Genomic DNA, 25,507 nt, shown 5'->3' with positions numbered 1-25,507 from the left:
TGATACCATAGGGGAGGAGACTAACGACCAGTTAGCAAGTGCTGCAGTACTGTCTTACCAAGTTTACTTACGCTTTTTTATTTGCATTTAACAAATATTTGAGCATCTGGTCTGTGCCACTCTGTCCTGGGCACTGGTGCATAGTGGGGACCAAGGGATGCAGCCCTCAGGCCCCCTCCATGGGCGCGAGGGGTGTCAGGGAACCTGAAGGACAGGCCTCTTCTGGTCCTGGGGAGGGCCGAGAAGCGAAGCTCTCTGCTCCCTGGCTGCCTCCCCAGCCCAGCGGTGTCCAGCATGGGGCCCTGCATGCTGTGATTCACAGGAGGAAGAGACAGGATGTGGCTGAGCTGTGGAGTGTCCCATCCCCACTCCGCCCTCCGGAGCACAGCCCAGCACGATACAACAGGAGCCAGAACCTGGCTTCTCTGAGTGTGGGAGGGAGTGAGGCTATTTCAGGCTCTGTGAGTGGGGCAGTGAATGACCAGGTGAGGGGTGGCCACCCCCATGAGGTGTGGACTGACAGCTCCCAGCCATGCCCCTTCCAGGTCTCAGCTGGACATAGGGAGGTTAGTTCCTCAGAAAGGCCTGGTGAGGCTCCCCTGGTCTGGCTCAGGGCCCAGGAAGTAACTCACGAAAGGGCACCAACAAGGCAAGATTGTGGCATTGCTGTGGACGCTTTCACGTGAGATGCTGCTTGAGTGTGTATATCCTGGAGACATGTCTATGTTTGGATGTCAGTCAGCTGGCCAGCCCTATATCTTAGAGTTCTATATGGGAGGAGCCTATAGATCTGGGCTTGTGATTCTTGTGGTGCCGGAGGAATCATTCTGTTTTCCATCCCTGAGGGCCTTGGTGGCACGCGCGCGCGCGCGCGCGCGCGCACACACACACACACACACACACACACACACACACACACACACACACTTCTGTCTTGCTCTCTCTTGCGCGCGCGCACACACACACACACACTTCTGTCTTGCTCTCTCGCTCCTACTTGGACGATGATTTTCGCTTCCCCTTCTAGGCCTGGTCCCTCTGGGGAGCCTTGGTTGTTGGCAAGGCGCTGGAGAGGACCCTGCACACGCGCGCGCGCACACACACACACACACACACACACACACACACACACACACACTTCTGTCTTGCTCTCTCTTGCGCGCGCGCACACACACACACACACTTCTGTCTTGCTCTCTCGCTCCTACTTGGACGATGATTTTCGCTTCCCCTTCTAGGCCTGGTCCCTCTGGGGAGCCTTGGTTGTTGGCAAGGCGCTGGAGAGGACCCTGCACACGCGCGCGCGCACACACACACACACACACACACACACACACACACACACACACTTCTGTCTTGCTCTCTCTTGCGCGCGCGCACACACACACACACACTTCTGTCTTGCTCTCTCGCTCCTACTTGGACGATGATTTTCGCTTCCCCTTCTAGGCCTGGTCCCTCTGGGGAGCCTTGGTTGTTGGCAAGGCGCTGGAGAGGACCCTGCACACCTCGTTTGATCCTGACCAGTTCTGACCTGTGAACAAGCCCTAGTGATTGGGCTGCTGTCACCGTGCATATGGGCCTGTCCCGTCTGACAGTCTGGCCCTCCTCCTCCTGCCCCGCCCTCTGCTGCTGCCAGCTCTGCTGCTGTTTGGGGCTTAAGTAACCTGCCTGCCCGCCCTCGTGGGGAGCTTGGCTGAGGCAAGTGGGGCGTGGCAACCTGTTCAGCTTACCTGATCAAGGCTTAGGAGGAGGTGCTTGCTTCAGGCATGGAGGGGGTGGGGGAGGGGACTGGTGATGCTTGTGTTCTGCCTTTAGTTAGCTGCTTGTTGTTTAGTCGCTCAGTTGTGTCCGACTCTGTGAGGCCATGGACTGTATCCCACTAGGCTCCTCTGTCCATGGGATTCTCAAGGCAAGAATACTGGAACGGGTTGCCATTTCCTTCTCCAGGGAATCTTCCCAATCCAGGGATTGAACCTGCATCTCCTGCGTTGGCAGGCAGATTCGTTATGGATAAGCCACCAGGGAAGCCCCTTTAGTAAGCTGAACCACACTGAAGTTTCTTTCTTCCACTAGTCCTTTGAGAGTCGGCCTGGGGGTCACCAAATCTGCAGGGGCTGAGTAAGAATTTTCTGGCGTTGGCCTGTGCCATACTTTCTCTTTAGTGTATATGGGGATGGGGTCCCCTGCTCTCCCTGGAGGCACTGAGGTCCCATGGAGCCTGACAAGGGTGGGGTGAGGGAGTAGGATTTCCCAGGATTGCACCCTCAAAACAGGCAAGGGCGATGTGGACTGAGCTGATGCTTCCTGAAGGCCCAGACCATCATCTACCCAGCTATCCCATGGCAATAGTTCTGTCACGTGGAATCCAGGTCTTTGCTCATAGCAGGTTGACTGTAGGCAGCTATAGAAAGGTGAGACTCATTGCCCAGCAGGGCTGGCCTTGGGAAGGAGAGGGGTGAGGAATGGAGGGAAGGGCTTTGGACTTACCCTTCAGGGTTGGAATCAAGGCTCCATTGCTTACCAGCGTGTGACTGAGCAAGTCCCATGGTCTTTCTGAGAATCTCTGCTTCAGGATTTTAGTGTTTTGGGGGACTAGATAAGACCAAATACCCAACTCCTATTAGGTGCTTAGCCATCTTGACATATGCACACCCACCCACCCACCCACCCACATATGCACCTCTGAGGGCCTTATGCCATGAAGACTTGATGCTTTTAGGTACTCTGCTTGCCTGTGGTCTAGCCTTGTGCAGGTGTCCTGGGCCATGTGAGAAGGTGCAATGTGGGGAGAAACCATTGTGCAGGCCGTTCCGCCCTGTGCTCAGTCACTGAGTCATCTCTTTGTGACTACTCTTTGTGACCCCATGGACTGTAGCCCACCAGACTCCTCTGTCCATGGGATTTCCCAGGCAAGAATAATGAAGTGAGGTGCCATTTCCTACTCCAGGGTATCTTCCTGACCCAAGGATTGAACCCACATCTCTTCCATCTTCTGCAGAGGCAGGCAGATTCTTTACCCCATTGCCACTTGGGAAACCCCAGGCCATTCCTCAGCAGGGCCTATTTCTTGGGCTCCCCGGTGGCTGTGGATTATATGTGGCATGGCTCTGGAGTCAGTCTGCCTGGGTTTGAACCCTGATGCCAACATTGCCTTGCTGGATTCCCTTTGCTGAACTCCCTGGGTCTCAGGGATATAATGAGCTGATGCCTAGAAGGCCGCAACTGAGGCCAATGGTGAGCACCTTGTCAGATGCCAGCCGACATCCTTAGGATTATGCTTGGGGGTGAAAATAGAAAGTCCCTGAAAGACTTGTAGGTGGGAGCTCCCAGCAGCCCCTGGAGCCCCCTCTGAAGGGTGGCATCCTGCTGACTTCCCTCCCCTCAAGCCTGAAGTGTGGGTCATGTGCTCTGACCTGGTCGTCTGTGTCACCCATTTCCTTCCTAGTGCCAGTTCCACCGTGCCTTTGGGCCTGAGCTCCTCAGGGAGGTTGGATCTGGGGGCTTGTCGTGTTGACCTGCAACGCGCAGGAGGGTACGAGCCCACCATTCACCCTCTAGAAATGGACAGGTGTGGCTGATCTCTTCTACAGGGGGCACCGGTGCAAGTGAAGGGCCTTGCCCCACTGCTCCCGCTCGCTTGGGCAGCTCTGGGCTGCGTGGGCTGGCCAGGAAGGAGTCTAGGCAGCCTTCTGGGCCTGGGACAGGTGGACAGTGCAGCTGTCCGTCAGCTTATACAGGCTGTGGACGTGAGGAGGGCCATTTCTGTTGATCCTGAGGGCTGGGTTTGGTCTGGGCTAGCTGAAACCATTTTTTCTTCCTGGATCCTGACATTTATTGATCTTGTCCAGTTTCCAGATTCATTGAGGTCCTGGCCAGGCAGGGATCATCTCTTCACTGACGTCACACAGCAGGGTACTGCAAGGCTTTTCCAGAAGGGGCAGTGGGCCCAGATTGTACTCGAAAGCTACAGGTTCCAAGCCCTCTTCTCACTGGGCTAGGCTCAGGAGGCCTCACAGCCTGAAGAAGGTGCTCTGGGATCTCTCTCCTAGCAGCTGTGCTCTGAGGGCAGATTCTGGATGGGCCCCTCACTTACCCTAGTTGGTGGTGAGTCTGTCCACCACCCTGTCTCCCTGGTATGGTTCCTTGCTGATGCTAGTTCTGAGCACTAGCTCTTGTTCTGAGCTTAGCTCTCCAAATGATCGATATGGGGAGGAAAGGGAGGAGGCCTTTAGACCTGGAAGGCCCAGGCTGCCCTCCGAAGGTCAGGCCCAATAAGGACACTGTGTTGAACCACAGTGGGTGGGATTTCCAGCCATCAGGACACTCCTCCTTTTTGGACCCTTGACAACCTCAGTGAGCCATTCTGCTGAGCTGGGCTGGACTGTCCTGGGAGCCCAGAAAAGCCTTTTCCTGCTCTGAGACCAATCTTGCCACTGCCCAGCTGGTCTTAGTACCTGTCCCATCTCTTCCTTGCTGGTGCTTGATTTGGCTGGCTCCCAACTCCTCTTGGTATGCGACTGCTCAGCAGGTAGTGGGCGTGCTGGGTAACCTCCTAGGCTGCCCCTTAGCCCCTCGGACAGGGGAGGGGCAGGAAGTGTTCTCACATGTAGAATTGAAAAGGTGTTCAGGCAGGAAAGGAGCACTTGTGCCCAGGATTTCAGGAGCTCTGTCTCCTTTATTGGCTGCCTCTCTTCCCCATGACAAGAGTTCCTCCTTTATCAACGTGGAGGGAGCAGAGGTTTGCTCATGATGCAGAGCCCATATGTGCATGTGTGTGCGTGTAGGCATACCTGTGCTGTCGCTGAAGAACTTTTCTTCTGCCTAGAGGTCTGGAGTGGTGGGGAGAGGGAGAGGCCACCAGTTACAGGCAGCACAAGACCTGTTCCCTCCAGTAGGCGTTTGGGGATCAGAGAGGAGGGACTGGCTAGCGAGGAACGGCAGAAGCTTTCAGAGGAGGGTTGAGCTGAATCTTGAAGGGTGGGGGAGTTTCCCAGGCAGAAGGGACTCAGAAATAGGGTTAGGAGGACATTCCAGGCAGAGGAAATAGCCTACGCAAAGGGAGGAAGCATGAGAGGATGTGGCATGTTTGGCGAGTTGCAAATAGTTCCATGTGGGCATGTGTGGGGGTGTGGTGGGAGAGGAGGCTAGCAAGGCTGGCTGGCCAGAGCCTGGATTTGTCTCTCCCTCTGCCACTCAGATGCTTAGTGGGCGCCTGCCCATCTGGGTTTCGGCCCCTACTCAGGGCTAGGGATGCAGAGAAGGAGTGCTCGGTGAGTGTGTGGACAGAGCCAGGCAGTGTGTACACAACACACTGAGTGTGGACCGCTCTGAGACAGCCTTGCATGCGGGCCTCAGGAGTTTCATCTTAGATAGAGGTGAATTGGGAGGATCCATTGAGAGGTGCTAAGCAGGATGATCACAGTATCCTGGTGCCTTTGGGGGGCTGAGGAGGATTGGAGCTGGAGCCACTGAGGTAATCAAGACCGTGGGGCCCAAACCCAGGTAGGCCAGGGGCTGGAGAGGGGACTGTTGGTTGGCCTTCCATCCATTTCTCTGTTTCGCTTGTGGTAGATGTCTCTTGTGTATAGCATAGGTCACTAGGTTAGGAACATGAAGATGGGCTTCGGCGCAGGCCCTGTCCTTTGGGTCTGTCAGCCTGAGACCTGCCCTCTGGAGCCACCTGGTGTTCTGGCCATCCTCGTCTTGGGTGTGAATGGGGCAGTTGCACCATCTAGAGACAAGAGGTGGTATTGCAGCCATCTCCACTCTGGGGAGGGTGGGAGAAGCATCGGGTTGAGAGAAGTGGCAGTGCTGCGAGGTTGACTTGATGAAGGTAACAGTTTACAGCACGGGGCTGCTGTCGAGCCACCCTGAGAAGGCTGTCCAAGAGGGTGTTTGGGCCTGAAGGATGGGCAGGGAGGAGCTACATGTTCAGAGGTTTGGGTAAGTGGGCATTCTAGGCCAATGGTTACCTCTTGTTTGGCCTATGTCGTAGCTACTAATAACTGACAAGCATGGAGCACTTGTCATGTGGACCATGACAAGTACCGGACCATGCTAAGGCCTCCTGGGAAGTGTCTCATTTAATACGGTTCTGTAAGTTGTTATCTAGGCAGTGGGCTTCAGGAAACTAAGGAACTCACCCAGAACACAGGACTCGAGATTCACACGCGGGCCTCCCTCTCTCCAGAAGCTGTGGTCCTGACCACTGTCCCATACTGCCTGCCACCAAAGCCCTGAGCTATGCCTAACCACATAGGATTCAAGGGGACCGAGCTACAGAGAGTTGGGGTGACCCCCAGGGACTATGCAGAGATGGGAGTTGGTGTCCATTTCAGGCAAAGTGACACTCCAAGGTCAGGGCTGATTTGGCCAGAATAGAAAGGTAGGGCTGGGCTGAGGATCCCTTAGGGGACTGTTGACTGGGCTTGGGAAGGGCCATGGGAGGGCAGAGACGCAAACATGACTGCACGGTACTGGGATGGCAGGCTGAGGAGGGGAGAAAGTGCAGGTAGAAGGAGTTTAAACGGAGGGGTTAGTGGGCCCTGAGGAGGGCCTTCAGATGGAGGGAAACCCGGGACAGGGAGCCCTAGGTCTGTGATAAGTCTCTCGGGTTTAGGAGCAGATACCCCTGGGGGCTGGTGCAGATTCAGGCAGCAGGAGGTAGGACACACCGGGGCCCATGGATGCCAGGAGGAAAAGCAAGTGCTGGGCTTTGCAGGCCTGGAGTCAACCCTAGGAAGTCTCAGAGCCTGGGAGCCCTTATCTGGCTGCAGTTTGTGGGAGCCAGGGGAGGGAGGGGAGCAGAGTGCAGTGAGGTGTAGGTATTAGGGGCCCAGAGAGATTTGGAGGGAACCAGCATTCTCAGCCAAGAAGGGGCTCGGGAAGTGGGGCAGGGTTTAGGGAGGGGCGTAGGTTGGAGCAGAGGTATGGAGGCCCTGGTGATGGGGGCCAGCCCTGCCTGTGACCCTGGGGCCGAGGATCTCACTCTGCTTCCTGACCAGTGCTTCTGTGGCCTCTTTGCCGCCAGCAGGGGCCTGCCCTGGGCAGTGGAGGATGGATGAGACAGGATGCCAGAGGCCTGGGTTTCAGCAGGAAAACTGTCAACTTCATTGTGGCGTCTGGGCTGTGTGGCTTGTTGGAGTTGGTAGTTCCCCCAGGCCCCCGCTGGCTCAGAAGCCAGGAAGCAAGAGGCTTGTGGGCCTCCTTCCTTCGCCAGCCCTGATACTCCTGCTCTGCCTCCACAGGTGCCCCCTGAAAAGTGCCGCTGTGCAGTGGGCAGCATTCTGAGTGAAGGTGAGGAGTCACCCTCCTCTGAGCTCATCCGACTCTATCAGAAATTTGGCTTCAAGGTGTTCTCCTTCCCGGCGCCCAGCCATGTGGTGACGGCCACCTTCCCCTACACCACCCCCCTGTCCATCTGGCTGGCTTCCCGCCGGGTCCATCCTGCCCTGGATGCCTACATCAAGGTGAGACACAAGTCTGGTGTGTGTGTGGCGGGGGGGGGGAGGGGGGAGGACAGCCAGTCCTTTGAGTGGGAGCTGGGAGGCCTGCCTCGCCTGGGGGGAAAGGTGGTTTGGGGAGGGTGGCATCTCATGGAGCAGGTGCCTGTGGAGCTAGGAAGATGGGCAGAAGCTACTGACATTTCTTCTATACACCCAAGACCTTGTGGGCCCCAGGCATCTCCCAGGAGCACGGGGAATTTGTTCAGAAATCCAGCCTTGTCCTTTAAGCTCTGACTTGAACCGGAGACATCCTTAGTGTTCAGCTCCCACTCCAGGCCCACCCTGCCCCATCCTGCTGGAGACTTGCAGACCAAGGACCCCAAGACAGACTTTCCCTTCTGTAGATTCCTCCTCCTCTTCTAAAACATTTGGAAACTTTGGTGCTAGGGAAATGACCCCAATTTGGGCTTGGAAGTGATGGCTTATTCATCCATTCGCCTTGTATTTGTCAAATTTCTATGCCAGGTGCTATGCTGGACGTGGCGTGAGATCCTGGTGTGTGAAATAGGTGTTTACAGCGAGGCGGTAGAGATAGGTGATAACGTCAGACGAAAATGGGATGTGTACTAGGAAAGAAGAGGGTGAGAAAAGGCGGGGAACCAAGTGAACAAGAGTGGTCAGGGATGGCCTCTCGGAGGAGGCAATGTCTCAGGCAAAAATCCTAGAAGAGCCCTTGGAGGGGTGGTAAGAATGTTCTCGGCAGAGCAGGGGTGAAGAGCATGGGTTTGCTCTAAAGACAATGGGAAGTCTGTGCAGCATTCCAGCCGGGATCTGGGTTGTGGCTCATGGGGGCCGGGTGGAGGTGCTGAGAAGCTGTTACAAGTCCTGCCGTGCACAGTGGCAGCTCGGGCTGGGGCAGGGCTGCGGAGGTGCAGACAAGGTGGGGATGTGCAGTCTGTTTTGGAGGTGGAACTGTCGACTTTGTGGGTGGGTTGGATCCGGGGGAGGAGGAGTGGGAGAGTCACGCCGCAGTCCCCTCTGGCCAGGGTGGGTGGGTGAGCGTGTAGGGTGCTCTCCGCTGACGTAAGAAAGACGGAGGGAGGAGGTGAGGGGCTCTGTGGGCTCTGTCGGTGGGGTGGGGTCAGCAGTGATGTGTGGAATGTGGGGTTCACAGAGGGTTGGGCTGGCGGATACGTGTGGTGACATGCACCTGTTGACAGTATTTGCCCCGGAGGACGGCCGCAGCAGCAGAGGCTGTGCAGGGGGCATGGCCAGCGTGGCCGGGGTCAGGGAACAGGAGAACAGAGCTAACAGGAATGTGAACCTGGCGGCTTTGGAAGAAGCTGGTGGTTTTTTGTTCTCCAAAGCATCTTGGGAAATGAGACAGGGCCGTGGCAATGGACGTGGGAGCCCAGACACGTCCTGGTGAAGGAGGTGTGAGAGTCTGTGTCAGGGCTGGGGAACGGAAGGATGGGGCCCCAGGTCGCCAGCTGTGGCCGTGGTGGGCAAGGGTGGAGAGAGGAGAACCAGGAGGGCTGCCGTGGTGGGGAAGGGGCGTGGGGAGGAAGGAGGAGGATCGCTTTTGTGTGCTGGAGGGTGCCAGCCAGAAGGGTGCAGGGAGCGGGGTGAGGAGACCGGGGAAGCTGGCGGGTGGTGAGGGCAGGAAGGCCGGCAGCGTTTGTCCTACTCAGCGTTTGTCCCCAGGAAGGGCTGGTGTGTGGCGTCTCCGGTCCTGTCTGCGTCGTCCTCAGATTCAAGGGCCAGTCTGGGGGAGCACTCCTGGGAGGAGACTTTGTGGGCTCCAGACCTCAGAACAGGACGTGTGGCCTGTGGTGCGGTGGCGAGCCACTCAGCCACCAACGCCTTTTCTTGGCTTCGGGGGTTTATTTTTAGACACCTTTGTCCAAATTTCCCGGCCCCTGACAGCTTCACAAGTTGCCTGGTTTTGACGTCACCTCTTTGATGAAAGCCTTTCCTCCTACCACCTCCTCCCTAGGAGCCTGTCAGCAGTGCTCCGGGCTCTATTTTCCTGGGGCTGAGCCTGCAGCAGGGGGGGTGCCGTCCTCTCTCCTGTCTGGGATGCCGAAGCCACAGATGCAGGGCAGTGCAAGGGGCTCCTCAGGGATGTCTGTGAGGCCTGCTGTGTGGGCTGGGCCACCCGCTGGGGGAGAGCGAGACGCGGGGCTGCCCCACAGTGGAGGCGCAGCCCAGCTGCTCTGCTGGTTTCTGGGGGTGGGGGTCACCTCTGCCCGCGGGTTCAACCTGATCTTTCATCCTGGGGAACAAAGCCAGGTGAAAGACGAGGAAGGGGCAGGTTCTCTTTGCTGGTCTCTGCCTGCAGTGGCCAGGGGTTGGCCCTGTGACTCTCAGCCTGGGTGACTGCAGAGAATGTAAGGCTAACCCTCACACCTCTCCTCGTCCCCCTGACCCCCAGGGACCAGAGAAGAGAGGATGCTGAAAAGACTCTGGGCACTTCCAACTCTCCCAACCCTGACAGCCGGCTGCCTTTAACTGTGTGTGTGTCTGTGTGTGCATACACATTACATACATGTGCACATGTCTTCTTTCCCCACCTCGCTGGCTTCTCTCTGGAGGAGGCTGGGTCTGCTGCGGAGTTGCTTCAAACAGTGACAGCAGCCGGTCGGCTTTCTATTTCGGGAGGGGTGAGGGAAGCAGCAGCCAGAGGAGGCAGGCTCACCTGCTTCCCCAGAGGCTGGGGCGAGGGCTGAAGGTGTGCGATCTCAGAGTCTCAGATGAGGCGTGGAGAGCAGCTGCCATCCTGGCAGCCGGAGATGTGTCTGAGCTGGGGACAGGATTGGTCCCGTGGAGCAGCAAGGTCCTAGGGGTCTCTGTGAGGAACCCAGAGAGAAGCACTTGTCAGGCCTCTGTGGGGCTTCTGGAAGGATGGCTGGGTCCCAGCCCTGTGGTCTGTGGGGCGGCCCCTGGCTCTCCGGCCAGGCTTTCCTATCTTTTTTTTTTTTTTTTCAGGCTTTCCTATCTTGTCAGTCTGGCGGGCTGTAGGGCTAGACTGCCTTCCTCCACGTGAACCCCTGGGCTCCAGGCTAGGCACTCTGGGACAGCATGTGTGTGAGGGGTCCCCTGGGGGAAGATGCCCCAGCTTTGTCAGGCCAGTCCTCTGCAGTCCAGAGAATTAGTAAGCCTCCAGGGCAGGAGGAGACCCAGCCCTGAGCCTAGGAGGGGGGTTCTCGGTCAGCTGAAGGAGGGAACTGAGCTCCCTTGAAATTCTAAGGCTACAGAAGAGGTGGGCCCCAGATGTCAGCCCAGAGCAACAGACAAAGGTCTCAAAATTCACCTCTAGGTGGGACCAGTCTTAATGAGTGTCCAGGAAATGCTTGGGGCACACGAAACAGACCAGAGCAGAGCCGGAGGCCCAGGGTCCCTGTGTGGGCTGGTGTGTGAGGTCACTGAGACTTGGCTCCTGTCTGTCTCTGTCTGGAGAGGAGGTCACTGGGAATGTCAGACTGCCCAGCAGAGGCCCCTGTGCCTGACTTCCTTGCAACAGGATGTATGATCTTTTCCACAAACCCCCTTCCCCAGGCCTCTGCCTTCCCCGAGTTTTCAAGAGAGGGTCCTTTTGAAGTCTGGACATCTCTTGAATTTAGGGAGACACAGAGCATTGTCTGTGGAGGCTGCTTGGCTGGGAAATGGCAGGTAGGCCCTGGAGGTCAGATAGTGGCTATCTCTGCATCGAATTGGAGAAGGGTGACAGGCAGAGCAGGGTAGTTCCCCCAGTGGGGGAACCTTGGTGGTAGAGTCCTGGGATAGCCAGGTGGACAGGGTTATCCTGCCAGGGACAGCTGTGAGCAGGGACCCCGACCTCAGTTCTCGAGCTGTTCTGGGGTCAGGAGCTCTGGTGCCCCCACGGCTGGCAGCCAGGGGTAGGGGCTGCACTCAGACCTTCACCTGCTTCAGCCGGGGTAGCTCTGCCTCTGGGTTTGACACATCAGATGACCTCCTGAGCTTTTGTTCGGAGGAGGATGTTTGAGACTTGCCTGGTTTGAAAACCGTCTGCATCGTTGGGCAGCTGCACCCTCCGTCCCCAGCTGACCACACGCCCGTCCTAGATCCTGAGGACGCAGTTGCTGCAGTTGCTGTGTGAGTGGAGCTAGGAGGCGCCAGGGCTCACCCCTTGTGTAGGTGGGGCCAGAAGGGTTCCCAGAAGAGGACTTTGGAGGGAACTGGAAGCTGGACCTGGAGGACGCCCTGGGGAGGGTCAAGGTGGCGATCTCCCCGGAAGGGCTGTGCTTGAACTCCCAAGTGGTGGGTGAGAGGCTGGCAGTGTCCAGGGAAGGCCAGCTGAAAGCTGAGAAGTGGGGGCCTCCGTGGGGTGCCTGCAGAGGTGGTCAGCCTGCTGGGCTGTGGGCACGAAGGCAGCTTCCAGCAGCATGGTCAGAATCTTTGTTCCGTCCAGTGGCTCCAGATCTCCTGTGTGTGTTTTCCCTCGACCTGCCCAGGTGACTTTGAGGGAGTCAGTGATGGGGATGGTTTGAGTCCCCGCTGAGGCCAGAATATACCAGTAGGGTGCAGGGTGATACTGGCGGTGGGAATCCAAGTGAGGAAGCCCCCATAGGATATGACATTCCCTGCCCATCACCTTTGCTGAGCTGATGTGGGAGGGTTTCCGAGCCTTACTTTCAGTAGGAAAAGCCCTGCTGGTATCTCGGCTCAGTCTCTTACTCCACACTTATTCACTGAGCCCTCCTTTGTGTGGCGTTGTTTGGACCCATGGGGGAACCAGCTGGGAAGCAGGCGTAGGATCCCAGTCAAAGCCAGTGTCCCCACTGTTATACCAGCAAGGACACTGAGCACAGGGAAGTGGAGGTTACTCAAGGTCAGGGCTTGAAGCAGGGGCCGAGTCTCCCCTGGACAGAGAGTCGCTGATGGCTGCATGTCTCTTGTCACTCTGCCCTGTCCATGATTGGGGCTGGGCCCAAGAGGCTGAGGAGTCGTCACAGACTTGGGTTGTGCTGGGAGTGGTACTCAGAGTGAGCCTGGGATAGCAGCCCGGTGGCCTCACACCCACTCAACCCTCTGTCTCCAGCCCTAATGGGCAGAGTAAGGCACTGAGGCTGTCAATTTAGGAGCCTGCTGGGGGAGCCAGAAGCAGGGGTGGGAAGAGCCTGGCTGCCCATTTGCCCAGCAGGGACTCATTAAGGGAGACCTTGGCAGCTGTTCTGGGCACAGGAAGCAGCTGCTGCCGTGCCCCTTGGGGCCGCATGTCCTCACCCTCAGTGAGGTGGAGACGTCTCCATTCCCCGGCTTCCCTAACCGCGGCCCCGGGGCCAGCTCACCTGCCAGTGCTGCCGCCACCTGCTCGTTGGCCTGCCCCCGCTCAGTACCACCAGGACCGGGGCTGAGGATAAGCCCCCGAACGCTCTCCTCCCACCGTCCCTCCCAGCCACAAGGCCTAGCCGTGCCTCGGGGGCGCGGGGTGGGGAGGGGAGAGGTGGATTCACTGGGAAAGGCAAAGCAGCACTGGGGGTAGAGGATGGAATTGGGGCTGAGCCTTGAAGGATGGGTAGGAGGGCAGATCGGGCAGAGGCAGTGACGGGGCATGGCTTGTGTATCCGCTGTGGCTGGGGTGCAGGGGAGGAGCAAGAATTTGGGCCCAAGAGATAAGGCTGCATCCTGCAGGCTTTAGGGAGCCACGAATGGTATGTGAGCAGATGCGTGACAGCTTCCGGGCTGGCTTTGGAACAAGACTTGAGCACTGGGAGAAGGAGAGGAAGAGTCAGGCTGCAGTCGGACTCTCAGTACCCGCAGTTTAGCAGAGAGTAGCAGGGGCTCCATTCCCAGGTTCCCCTAAGCCAGGAGGAGACCCCCCCACACACACACCGGGGCGTGGCTTCCCTGTCGCCCCTGGATGCTGAGATGTAGGGAAGCCCACGCAGGAGGCTGAGGCTCTCCCCTCTGCCCGGGCCCTGTTCCTCAGCCTCCCTGGCTTCACTCCTCCCCACTGCCCTACCCCAGGAATGAAAGCACAAAGCCAGCCTTTGCTGGGGCGGGCGTGGGAGCCACTGCTCCCGAAATACCAGCTCGGATGTGGTAGCTTGGCAGCCCTGCAGGGCCCTGGGGGCTGAGGCTTGTCTGGGTGGTGCTGTGGGCTTGGGCCGTCACCAGTCCCAGGAGAGCAGTCTTCCCCAGGCAGATGGGCTTTTCCCAGGGAAGAATTCTTCTACGCTTCTCCAGAGAACTTGGGATTCCAGGAACAAGGAAGGAGAGATTCCAAGGAGGGAGGTCCCTCCACAGCAGAACAGTTCTGCCTTTTAGTGGAGCCCTCAGACTAGGGGAGACTGCCTGTTTGGATATGCAGACAGGAAACCTAAGGCTCCAGAAAGAAGGTCTTCCCTGAGTGGTGAATGGAGGTACCAGTCGGAGATGAGAAATTCAGGGTCTTCCCCCCCTCCCCTAACTTCTCCCTTTCTTCCCCACTTCTCTGTCCCCAGTGGCCCACCTGTCCTTCCCTCTGGCGCTTGCTGATTGCTCTTGGCTCCCAGGTGCCTGACTTCATGGCTCCATCTGCACCAAGCGGCCTTCCCGCTGGTAGATAATCAATCAGCAACATTTTCATTGGCTCATAAGCCGAACGGGCTCAAGGTCCTTGACTGCACAGATGCTGCAAACAGCGGCGGGATCTCAGAGAGGGGTAGGCTGTGGAGCCGGCCACGGCAACAGTGTCATCTAGGAGGCTGTGGCTCCCTTTCTAGATTTGGAAAGGAGAGTGGTAGGACCCCAGGTCTGAACCCCCAAGCTGCCCGTAGGGGTCCTCACCCCCACAACTCCTCAGCCGTCTGCTCCTGTTCCACAAGGGCCCAGAAGGCCAGAGCAGGGCTGAGTTGGGATTCAGTATTGGCCATGTGGACCCTGAGGAAAGGCTGAGCGTGGCTGTGGGTCGAGGCCTTCCCAGTCGACCCAGGTATTAGGTGTCTAAGAGCCTGCGCCCCCATGCCTGTCTAGAGGGAACCACCCCCCCCCCCCGGCTTCTCCATGCGCCAGCCACCCTAGTCTCCACTGCTGCTGAGGCCCCCCTCCTGGGCTGCCCAGGAAGCCAGGGCCTGGGTGTGCAGGGATATGAGCAGAGGTGTAAATTGCATGGCAAGCTGCCAGCTCTGAGGTGAAAATGAAAAGTTTTCAGGCAGCGGCGGCAGCAGGCACAGCAGGCTGGGGTGCCAGGCACAGCGCCCCGCTCTCCCTCACACCTTCCCCTGTCTGCAGTCTTCCCCAGACTCCCACCCCTCCAGGCCTGGCTCCTATGCCTTCCCCTGTCATTGGGGGTGGGGCGGCCCTTTCAGCCCTCGGTGAGACCCGACCCCAAGAGGACCTTTTTGCCTCTGTTTTATCTTCTAACTAGCTGGCGAGTGCATAGACAAACGAGCTGTGCTTTTGTTAATTTTGTGAACTTAATATTTGTAGTAGTTTCTCCATCGATTCTTCTTCAGTTTTTCAGGTACATAATTGTCCTATCTTTAAGTAATAGGGTTTTTACTCATCTTTTCCAGTTCCTCACTTATTTTGAGATCATCTATTCTAGTCTCTTTTATTTTACAGTTGGGCAGATTGAGACCCAGGCATCTTTGGTGACTCAGCAATAAAGAATCCACCTGCAATTCAGGAGACAAGGGTTTGATCTTTGGGTCGGGAAGATCCCCTGGAGAAGGAAATGGCAACCCACTCCAATATTCTTGCCTGGAAAATCCCATGGACAGAGGAACCTGGTGGCCTTCAGTCCATGGGGTCACAAAAACTAAACAATAAAGACTGAGACTGAGGGAGAACCCACCCATTTGTCAGTAGCCAGACCAAGGCTCTGGGCTCCCGCTCGGAGCTCTTTCTGCCACTTGGTGCCTGCTCTGACCTGTTCCTCCCGGCAGCCCCATTTCATTCCTTTTCTCCTTTGCCTGTCATTTGCAGAGCTTTGGGCCCTCCTGCTCCAAGGAGGGAGGGAACTCACCAGCCCTTCTGATGGCTCCCCTGTCAGCACTGCAGGGTCCCCAAAGTGTCTCCTGCTGTCACCTCCTGCCCTAGACAGGTTTAGGTTCTGGGCCAGAGGTGGTTGGAAGACCCACTGGGGATGAGAGGGATCCAGAGAGAGGGAAGTTGACAGAAGTTCCCGGGCAGAATAATAACAATGTGCCACATTCCAGCCGCAGCCCCTGCTGCGCCTCCCCCACCACTTTGCACAGACCGGCTGCCTAAGGGGCCTCCAGGGTCTGAGCCCCCACTTGCAAGGACTGCTGTGTGCAGGCGGGTGCACGTCAGTGTCTGTGTAATTAAAAATGAGCATGCCTGACTTCACCCAGTGAAGAGATGCCACCACCTCGGGTGGGATGCAACAGCTGTTTGCTGGCTGTGTGGCTGCCCAGCTGTCCAGACCGGCGTGGAGAGACAGGTCGGACTGGGCCGCTCAGAGTGAACAGGAAGACCCGGGGCCCCTCACTCCCGTGAGACGGGAGGTAGAGGGCTGTGATGGGGTGAAGGTGGAGAGAGTAGCCCTCCTTCCTTTCTGGGCCTAGGGCTCCTCTAGCAGATGTATGACCCATGGCTGTGTCCTTTTGGGGATCTGAGGCTGCTTAGTTCTGAGCAGACCCAGGCTCTGGCATCCAGGTTTGGGACCCATCCTGTCTCCCCGGCTCCTGGCCTGACCTTTTCTGCATCCCTCCCCACCCCTAGCCCAGGCCAGGGCACAGGTTGATGGTCTGAGATGGGAACACAAATGAGGGTGATCCCAGTCCTCTCTTTCCTCCCTCCTCCCCTCCCCTCAGTAAGAGCCTTCAGGGAGGTGGTGTGGGTCCTGGGGGGAAGCCTTGGCCTGGCATGCCGGTCTCATTCTTTAGCAGGATCCCTGAGCTGCACCCACCCAGGTTGTGGGCCTAGCCTGAGGTGAGGAGGGAGTCTGTGGAGTGCTCCCAAGGTGGCTGAGACAGTGGCCCCACAGTAACCTTGGAACGCTGCTCCTTCCCTTGTCAACCGGCATTCCCTGGGGGTGTGATGTCGGTGCAGGCAAGGAGTGGGTAGTGCTGATGCCCGAGGTCTCCTGGAAATCCCTGCGTTATGGGTGCTGTCCCACGTCCCCCTCCGGTTTCTGTTTGTGGAAGGCCCGGGTGGGAGGGAGGCCTTGGAGATGTGTCTGAGGGACTGGAATGCTAAATCCAGTCTCTAGCCATTCCTGGTGGCACCTTCACATGAATAGTTGACTTCTTCCTGTTAGGTGAGGAGAATTGTAGACACCTCAGTCTCTCCCACCTGGGAGCAAGGCTTTATGATCCCCTTGAGTCTGTGTGTGGGAGTGAGTTGCCCTGGGTAGTGGCCTCATCACATAACCAGTAGCTTCAGGGGCCAGAGCAGGTTCCCCTGTCCTGGCGAGGCTTTCTCAAGCCTCTGACTATCTGGGCTGTGGGAGGGGGTGTGCCCAGGGCTGGGAAGACTCTAGGCCCATCCAAGCCCCTCCCTCTAGCAGCACCAGCCCAGGGTGGCATTGGCCTCGTGTCCTTGGCAGTCAGCTCTCCAAGGGCTCCCTGGTGGGGCCGGCTGACGGAGAGGCAGCTGGCCTTGCCTTCCTCTGATGATTTTCCAGTGTTCACCAGGTCATCACCATGCTGCTGGTGCAGCAAGGACCTGAGAGCTGGCCCCCCTGGCTCTCCTCTCATCCTTCAGAAGCTCTCCCTGTCTGGGTGGGAAAGGGCTTGTTCTCTCTGCCTGATCACTTAGGGACAGGGCATATGGCCCGTCCTGCCTGCACCCTCCATCCCGGACTCATTGGTGGTCAGTGGGCAGAGCTTGGAAAGGGGTCTCAGGGAGAGGCCACTGGGCAGTTAGAAGCCCTGCACCTGCTTCTGGGCCTGCCTTTGCCTTCTTCCTGCCCCTTCTCTGCTCTGATCCTGAATTTTGACAGGATCCGGCATGTGTTAAAATGATTTAAGGCTGAGCTGTCAGTGAGATTTTAATTAGCTCCATGCCTCTCTCCAGCAGGGAGGGCCAGGGTCCCCCCACCCCCAGGTGGCAGGGGTAGGAATGGGCTGGGTGTGGTATGAGGCTGCCCCTCCAGGGGCCTGGGGACAGGCTTGGGCAGCTGGCACTCTGTGTGGGATGCTGTGAGGAGGGAACACTGGGCAGGGAAGGAAGGGCCGGCTAGCCCCAGGCCAGTTTTCTCTCCCTCCTCTGTCTCCCCTATTCCTCTGTTCTCCCGGATGGCTTTGAGATGAAGGCGACGGCAAGGATGGAGGATGCAGTTTCCATGGCAACAGGGCTGTCCACAGCCAGGCAACTTCAGAGCCGGGCTCTCCGGAGGAGGCAGATGCGCAGAACAGCCACAGAGCTGCCTCCCGCCTGCCAATGAGGGGGCTGGCAGAGCAGGTGGCAAGGGTGGCTGCTTGGTGCTACTCCCCCCTGATGCCTAGTCTCAAGGAGAGGGCGGAAGGGGCACTGATCCCTCTCATCATCCCTGTCACTTCCAGAAGGAAAGCTCGGCAGGTGGCTTGAGTGTTTGCGAGGACTGTCCCTAGAATTTCTGGGTGCCCACAGCCTCAGTTCCTGCAAGCATCCCCCAAAGCCAGCTGTCTCCAGCCCTTGAGACTTGGGCCTCCAGGTAGTCTGCTGCTCTGATGGCCACTTGGCAGCTTCCTCTTGGACCCTTTGAATGCCCAGAGCATGGCATGTTGGTGAAGGCCATGCCCTGACTGGGTTTGGGGGGCCCTTTTTTTCCTTTAGCTCCCAGGGCATGACCTGGACCTTCTCCAGGGAGCCTCCCTGACTGGCCTTGGTGATGTGACCCAGTACACTGAGGGGTTCCGGTTTGGCACATGCTCGCCCCCAAGTACTGGCATTAGAGGGGCCCCAGAGCCTGGTAGCTCCTTATTCCTGATGCTGTGTTCTTTTTCACCCTCCTCCTGAAGACCAGGGCTGGGGCGGCTGTGTGGGTGGGTAGAAAAGCAGAGATAGCCACTCGTGTGTTTGGAGATGGGAAGAGCTGGGGCCGTGGACTTGTGAGATGACCCAAAGGACACTCAAGTTAGCAAAAAGATCAGACCCAAACTGTTAAAAATAATGACTTACTTTCACTGCTCTCAGACGCGTCCGGGCCAGGGTACCCTACTCTGTTGGAGCGCACAGAGACTTGGGATGAAAGGCCTTGTCCGGGTCTTCCGTGGAGTCACAGGCTGAGCTCCAGCTAGACCCTGGGCCAGGACATCCGCCCCCACATGGCCTCCAGCCAGCTGCTGAGGGCCCTGGCTGGATAAACCTTCCTTCCTTCTCTCTCCCGGGGGCTCATTTTTACCTGTTTCCACTTGCTTCAATTGAAGGGGGTTCCTCAAGCCTCAGCTTGGCCAGGCAGGCTGACAAGTGGAGTCCTGGAGAGGCTTCTCCCCACCAGGCAGTAAGTCTCTCATTACCGCTAAGTGGAAGGCTCATTTCAGAGCTCATGGTGAGAGCCGGGCGGGTGCTATAAATAGCCGTGTTGTGAAGGTTGGCGGGTGAGCAGTGACAGGGCCGGGGCCTGGCCGTCATCTCAGTGGGTAGTTGAGCTCTGTTGCAGGGAGGGGGGCGGCTGAGGAGCAGGGTGCACTGACCCCTGTTCTGGTTTGTCTGCCTGTGTCAGGGCATCTCTCTCATGTGTCCACGCCACTTCCACATGCGCAGGGGTCTGCGGAGCCCTGGGTTCCATGTCCAGACAGAAGGGAGTGGACTGCCTGTCTCCACTTAGGGCCTATAAGTTGGTATTTCAGCCCAATGGAGTGTCATGGAGTGTCCAGTATTAGATCCGCTTGTCCTGTCTGTCCCTCCAGCCTAGGGTCTGCCACCTCCACTGAAATTCTGGACCTAGGTCTGAGAAGGGGTGGGAACCAGCCATGTCTGATAGTCTCAGAGGTTGGGGTAGACCTGAAGAGGCAGGGAGATGGGAGTAGGAGAGGGGTTTAGCTGGCCTGGAACCCCTGTCCAGGCTTTGTCAGTAACATGCCTGCAAGGGCAAGGACTAGAGACCTGAGTCAGGCCCTGGCCTCCTCTAACATTGGCAGGTAAGACAGCCTTGTCCGGGGCAGAGAGGAGGTCAGGTCCAGGGGTGGCAAGTCTGACAGGTAAGACCTTGGCTTAGGTGCCTGGGGCCCCGTCCTAGGGAAGTCTGGGGTGCTCAGCTTCAAGGCTCCGTGAGACAGTGCTTTCTGGAACAGCCTTTGGTACCAGGATTAGCACCGCCAGGCTCCTGGGTCCTTCCAGCACCTGTCTAGGACTCCCGGGTCGTTAGAGCACTGCCCCCTGGGGTGCGGCCCCCTGTCCACAGGATGCTGTGTGGGTGCCTCCCTCAGCAGAGATTTGGAACTTGGGGGAGATTGGGGCGGGAGGAGCCAGCCCCCTGGGAGGGAGTAAACAGTGAACAGTTTCTGGGGCCACCTGGGGACGCATGGGTCAGAGGCCCTGGAGGGCTCATTCTGCCTTTCGTGCTCTCCAACAAGGAGCGGAAGTTGTGTGCCCACCCACGGCTGGAGATCTACCAGCAAGACCAGATCTATTTCATGTGCCCCCTGGCGCGGCAGGGAGACTTCTATGTGCCTGAGGTGAAGGAGACAGAGCGGAAGAGCCGGGGGCCTGCAGAGGCCAACGACGCCCCAGTGGATGGCACAGGTACAGGGTCGGGGGTGAGGGTGGGGTCTCACCTGGAGCCCCCCTCCTGGACGTGTGGGCCTGGTGAAGGAGCCTCCGCCCTGGCTGTGTGGCACTGTTGGTGTCCAGACCTAGGCTTGACAGAGGTGGAAGAAGGGACCCACCTCCCCACGTGCAGGGTTGCCTGTCCCTAGACACAGGGATCCATGTAGGCGTGGCTTCACACACATTACCCTGACAATGGAGATAGAGATCCTGCCCAGGATTCCCTTCACCTTCAGATGCAGCAGAGCTACCCTTGGAAGCTCAGATCACAGACAGCTGGATGCTCTTGGCAGGGTGGGGGTAATTGCTGAGGCTGCTCAGGAAGGGCATTGCTTGGGTCGGGCTCATTAGAAGTGAGATTGACACTGGATCTGGAAGGTAAGGAGGGGAACACGGTGTCCCTCTGGTCTGGGCCTCGACCAGAGCCAGCTGCTCTCTCCCTTTCAAAGAGGAGCCAGAGAGCATGCAGAGGGGAGATAGGAGGTAAGTACCCTGCCCCTTCCATCAGAGCCAGCCTTCCTACCCCAGGTCCAGGCTACCAAGTTGCTTGCGTGCTCTCAGCCTACCCCTGGGCTGTCCCCAGGAGGCCAGGGGACCTGCTGGTAACATCCCAAGTGGTCTAGAGGGTCTCAGCCTCAGCCATACTGGAGGAACCTTGTGGGAATCTGGCGGTCCATGACCTGTGGGAGTGGCATAGGACCAGGAGAAGTGTGACTGCCTTCTTCACCTCCTGCTTTAGGAGGCTCCCTCTGTCCATCCAGTCTTCAACAGCCAAGGTCACCCTGAGAGACATGTGTTGGCGGGAGCGGGGGGCGGGTATCGGGAGGCAGTCTTCACTCCCTAGGGGCCATGTCCAATACAGTTAACTTCATCTGCCACTTAATTACCTCCGTGGGGCACTGCTCCCACCCGCCTGGTAGCGCCTGGCAAACACTCTTCAGCACCCCTACTGTGGGCCCAGGACGTGGCACAAGGTCAGCAGACCCTGGCATTCCCCAGGGCAGGAAGGGGAGCACCCTGACCTTCCTTCAACCTCCCTCTGCTGCCCGCACCCGCCTCCTTGGCCCACCCACCCAGCTCCCCTTCCAAACACTGCCTGCCAGGGGTGTTGAAGGACTATTTGGCACTCGCTCCAGCTGGCTGCAGCCTCGCTCCCACGCCCCCAGCTTCTCGGCCTGTCCTCCCTACCAGCCTGCCCGCCCGTTCCCTGGAGTTGGGGCCAGAGGGTCTGCCCACCTCTGACAGGGTCTGCCCTGGCACCTGGGGCGGACTCTGGGTGTCCGCCTTCCAGGGGCATGCCACTTGCTCTGCGGTGAGCGGTGGGCGCCTGGCTGCCCAAGACTTGGCCTGTCCCTTTCCGCCTCCCTGCTGTGGCCCCCGCTCGGGCTCAGAGGTGAAAGGGGTGATTAACTGCCTTCTGCCTGTTATTACATTGATGTATTATTTAGCTCTAGGGAGGCGATGAATATTTGATCTCCTTGCACTGGCTGTGGGCAGTGGAGGAGAGAGGGGCTGAGGTGTGGTGGCAGCTTCATTCTCTGCCTCAGCAGCCTGGGGGGCTTGAGTGCTGCCCTGCCTGGTCTGACCTGTCCTGCCCGGAGACACAGGCCCAGGACTCAGACTTGCTCCTGCACAGACCCTGAGGAGCTGGAGGGCTGCCCCTTCCCTGCCTTGCACTCCTTAGTTAGGGTGTCCACACGTGCCTGGGGGCTGTTCTCCCCTGGCAGGCTGGCCTGAAGGGGCAGCCTTGGGCTCCTCCTCTGATCACCCCTAGCGGAGGGGCTGGGAGAGGGAGGAGGCAGGCAGCTGGCAAGCAGGCAGGTCCCCACACCTGGGTCCCTAGAGAGCCGTTGGCTATGTGGGCAGGTTGAACTTAATTGGGCCAGGGAGAAATCATCCCCCTCTTTTGCTCCACTCAGGCCTGCAGCCTCTGGGGGCACCAGTCATCATTTAAGGAGAGATAGAGGGACTGCCATCCTGCCCCAGGGCCAGAGACAACCACCTACAACTCAGGGAGCTGTCCGGGCTCACTCTTGAATGCCTCCACCCTAGGAACCAGGACTGAGGCCCCAGCAAGACGAGGGCCCTGGGCTAGCAACCTGGCCGTTGCAGGGCTCACCTCACCCCTGCAGTAGGGCCCAGGGTCATCTGGGGGCCGAGGAGGCTTAGGAAGCAGACCCCCTACACATACCCACCCTGATCCCCAGCTGAGGCTCAGTGAAAGTTCCAGGCCAAGTCCAAATGCCAAGCAGTCCCCAACTGCACTGGGCTTGGGGCTCCATCACCATGGAGACAGGATCTGGGGAAGCTGGCCCACCCCTCACCTTCTGTGATGTTTGGCTGCCGCCCCCTCCCTTTCCCACTGGAAGGGAGGCATGTCCACCTTCTGTTGGTCTGGATTCCTACCACACAGGGGGCCTGAGCTCTCTGCCTCTCCTTGCCGCCCCCAGCCATTGTTGCTGCCTCTGATCTGAGGAGATGAATTGAGAGGCTGCTCCAGAAGAGGGCAGATGAACCTAGCCTAGAGAATATATTGGGGATGGGCGGAGCAGGCTAGGATGGATCTCGGGGCTCCCCAGCAGGTAGCAGAGTGCTCCCATGGTCCCCTCCTGCTGCTTTGGGGCTCAGGAGCCACTAGGAGTTGGGGATGGGTAAGGGCTCCTCTGGGGTGACCCAGGCATAGAGGAAGAAAATCCTTAAAATGCTTCATCCCCACACCCTCCTCCCCTACAATTGGTTGTTGAGAATTTCTCAGGACTTCTCCATCCCACTCCTGCCCTGGCATTCTCCTCAAGTTGGGGCTCAGTGTGGGCCAGAGGCAGGGACATGGCTGCCACTCGGGGAGCCCTGCGTGTGGGGAGGGGCACGGGAGAGCAGGCCTCCTCGTCCCTTCCCCTGTGCTCAGGCCTTCTGGGCAGCGTTCTGGCCTTGGACAAACCCCTCTCCAAGCCTGAAATGGGAAGTGGAGGAGGGGACTCTACTGGAGTCTTTGTTCTACCCTCAGCTCCTCAGGTCAGGGCTGAAGGGTCTTTAATGGGTTGTTGGGGGCCCGGGGGGCAGCAGGCTTTGTGGGAGTTCAAGGAACTGAGGCTAATTCAGGGCAGGGAGAGGAGTGTACAGCAGGCTGACCTCCTCCCCCTCCCCCACTACCCCACCCGGCCCCTCTTCCCTCACTCTGCCCTGTCAGTGGACCCCCAGGCAGGGCAGAGGGCAGAGGGCAGCAGGAACGAGCCTCCTGAGCCTGGGGCAGCTTTATTATTCATGAGCATACTGTGCAGGCTGAGTCGTTGTTGCTGGTCCGAGAGCCTCAGTCCTCTCCCTGGAGGGGGGGAGGGTCCCAGCTAACCTGAGCCCCCCTCTTCCCGCTCCAGGTGCTGACACGATGAGCGACACGAGTTCTGTAAGCCTGGAGCTGGGTCCTGGCAGCCGGGAAACTTCAGCGGCCACACTGTCCCCCGGGGTGAGCACCCGCGGCTGGGACGATGGCGACACCCGCAGCGAGCACAGCTACAGCGAGTCGGGTGCCAGCGGCTCATCTTTCGAGGAGCTTGACCTGGAGGGCGAGGGAGCCCTGGGGGAGCCAAGGCTCAGCCCTGAGACTGAGCCCCTGGGCGCTCCCAAGTGGCCCCGGGAGCCCAGTACCCCAGAGAAGGGCGAGGAGTAACCGCGGCCTGCACCTCCCTGTGGCACCGCTGCCAAGGAACTGAGCATCTCTGCAGTCCTCCTCTTCCTCCACTTCCCGGTCTCCGGCCGGGGCCAGGGCTCTTGTGCAGCCCTGACTTCTTCTGCCCCGGGCCTCCGGCCAAGCCTTCTCCTCACTGTCCTCTCGGTCCCCAGAGCCGGAGGACCCAGGACTGTTATCTGCACCCAGCCCCTGGGGCTGCCACCCCTGTTACATCTTTTTCAGATTCACGTTGAGCTTCCAGGACCCAGAATAAAAACAAATGATTTTCTTGGTTTCACCTGGATTTGTGCTGTAGGTTTGTCTGTTCCCCCTTGGGGAGTCCTGTGCAGATAGGCCCGGAGTGGGCAGGAGCACCCCCGGCCTGAGAAGAGGAAGGTACCCTGGTACCTGTGCTGGGCTGGGGTGGGGGAATTGGAGGCCCTTTAGCCCTGCTCTGGGTAGCTCTCCTTGACAACTGCTCCTCCATTGCAGCAGCCCCAGGGGCTCCCCCTGGCTTCAGGAGAGCAGGCCAGACGGGACAAGGGGTGTGAAAGCTGGGTGCCCTCTGGGGCTCAAGAGTGGGCAGCTCGCCACCCGCCTTTGCCTGCCACAGAGGGGCGTCTCTGTGTCCGTAGCTCAGGTGCTGACCCTGGTATCTGCCCAGCCGGTGAGGACGTCCCTGTGTGCAGGCACACACACATGCTTTTGGTGTTTTATGTGTAACCACGGATGGGTCAGGTGACGGTGGCCCTGGGCGTGGCTGTCTTTGTGTGGATGGCGGTGTGACTGCACATGCGGCTGTGCTCAGCGTCCGACTGTAGTTGTATTACAGGGGAGAGAACCTGGCTGTCTGCAACCATCACTCTGGCGGCTTGTCCGTATACAGTTATGTGTGTACATGTATGGGGGTGTGTTCAAGTGGAAAGCTGTGTGTTTCTCTGTCCATATGTAAAGCTGTAGTAGGTCTCTGCAGCTGTGTGTCCATGAATAGCCCTATGTGTGGACATGTCCCTGTGTACAGCTGTGCATCCACATGTGAGCTGTGTCTGTGTGTACAGTTGTGTGTTTGCGTGTAACGCTGTGTCTGCAGCCACGTGCACATGTACAACTCTTCATGTAAGGCTGGGTGTGTGCACGCATGTGCATAGCTGGGTGTGTAACTGCATGTCCATGTGCTGCAGCAGGACCGTGCAGCTCACTGGCTGCAGACTACGCACTGGGCCACCCGGGCTTGTGCTGTGTTTAAGGCCCGATGTCTTTGGTGTGGCTGCCTTGGTGGGTGGGCTGGGGTTGCTGTGCCGTCCTCTCACCTCTGCACCCCGCTGCTGTCAACCCCTCTGCTCCAGGGACCCAGCCCATCGCTGACCGACCCCAGGGAGCAGCTGCGCTGAGACAGCTGGAGAGGGTGAGAGCAGCGGGAAGTGAAGACAGCATGTCTATCTCCGAGGCCTTGTCTGACAGCTCTGCACCCTTATCCTGCTGCCACCTTGCCTCCCATTAGCGATGGAGTTTGTGTTTGTTTGGGTTTGATGTGTTGGTCTGTTGCACAGCTGTGCGCTTTCCAGAGCAGTGGGGCATTGGGCTTCTGTGTCCAGGGGAAAAGCCTGTGATTTCTCGGTGAGAATCCCCCGAGCCCACTTGTAGCTGTGTGTACCAGAGGCACCTGGGTATGGTGTGTGCTCACAGGCCTGCATCCGATCTGGCCTTGCCTCTCCTGACACCCGTGGAGGAA

General features: G+C 58.4%; 1 protein-coding gene across 5 annotated transcripts in view; it reads left to right on the top strand.

Annotated features, from left to right (window-relative positions):
- Positions 1 to 24,073, top strand: part of TEX264 (testis expressed 264, ER-phagy receptor) — a 30,615-nt gene extending 6,542 nt beyond the window's left edge. For all 5 annotated transcript variants that reach the window (XM_065933588.1, XM_065933590.1, XM_065933591.1 and 2 more), the window contains exons 4-6: positions 7,251 to 7,472; positions 19,919 to 20,087; positions 23,483 to 24,073. In XM_065933588.1, the coding sequence (XP_065789660.1) occupies positions 7,251 to 7,472; positions 19,919 to 20,087; positions 23,483 to 23,775 (684 nt within the window). In that variant the 3' untranslated portion in view covers positions 23,776 to 24,073. The remainder of the gene's footprint in view (positions 1 to 7,250; positions 7,473 to 19,918; positions 20,088 to 23,482) is intronic.
- The last annotated feature ends 1,434 nt before the right edge of the window (positions 24,074 to 25,507 follow it).

The sequence above is a fragment of the Muntiacus reevesi genome, chromosome 4 (genome assembly GCF_963930625.1).
Source record: "Muntiacus reevesi chromosome 4, mMunRee1.1, whole genome shotgun sequence".
Classification (NCBI taxonomy): domain Eukaryota; kingdom Metazoa; phylum Chordata; class Mammalia; order Artiodactyla; family Cervidae; genus Muntiacus; species Muntiacus reevesi.
This window is presented reverse-complemented; position numbering and strand designations above follow the sequence as displayed.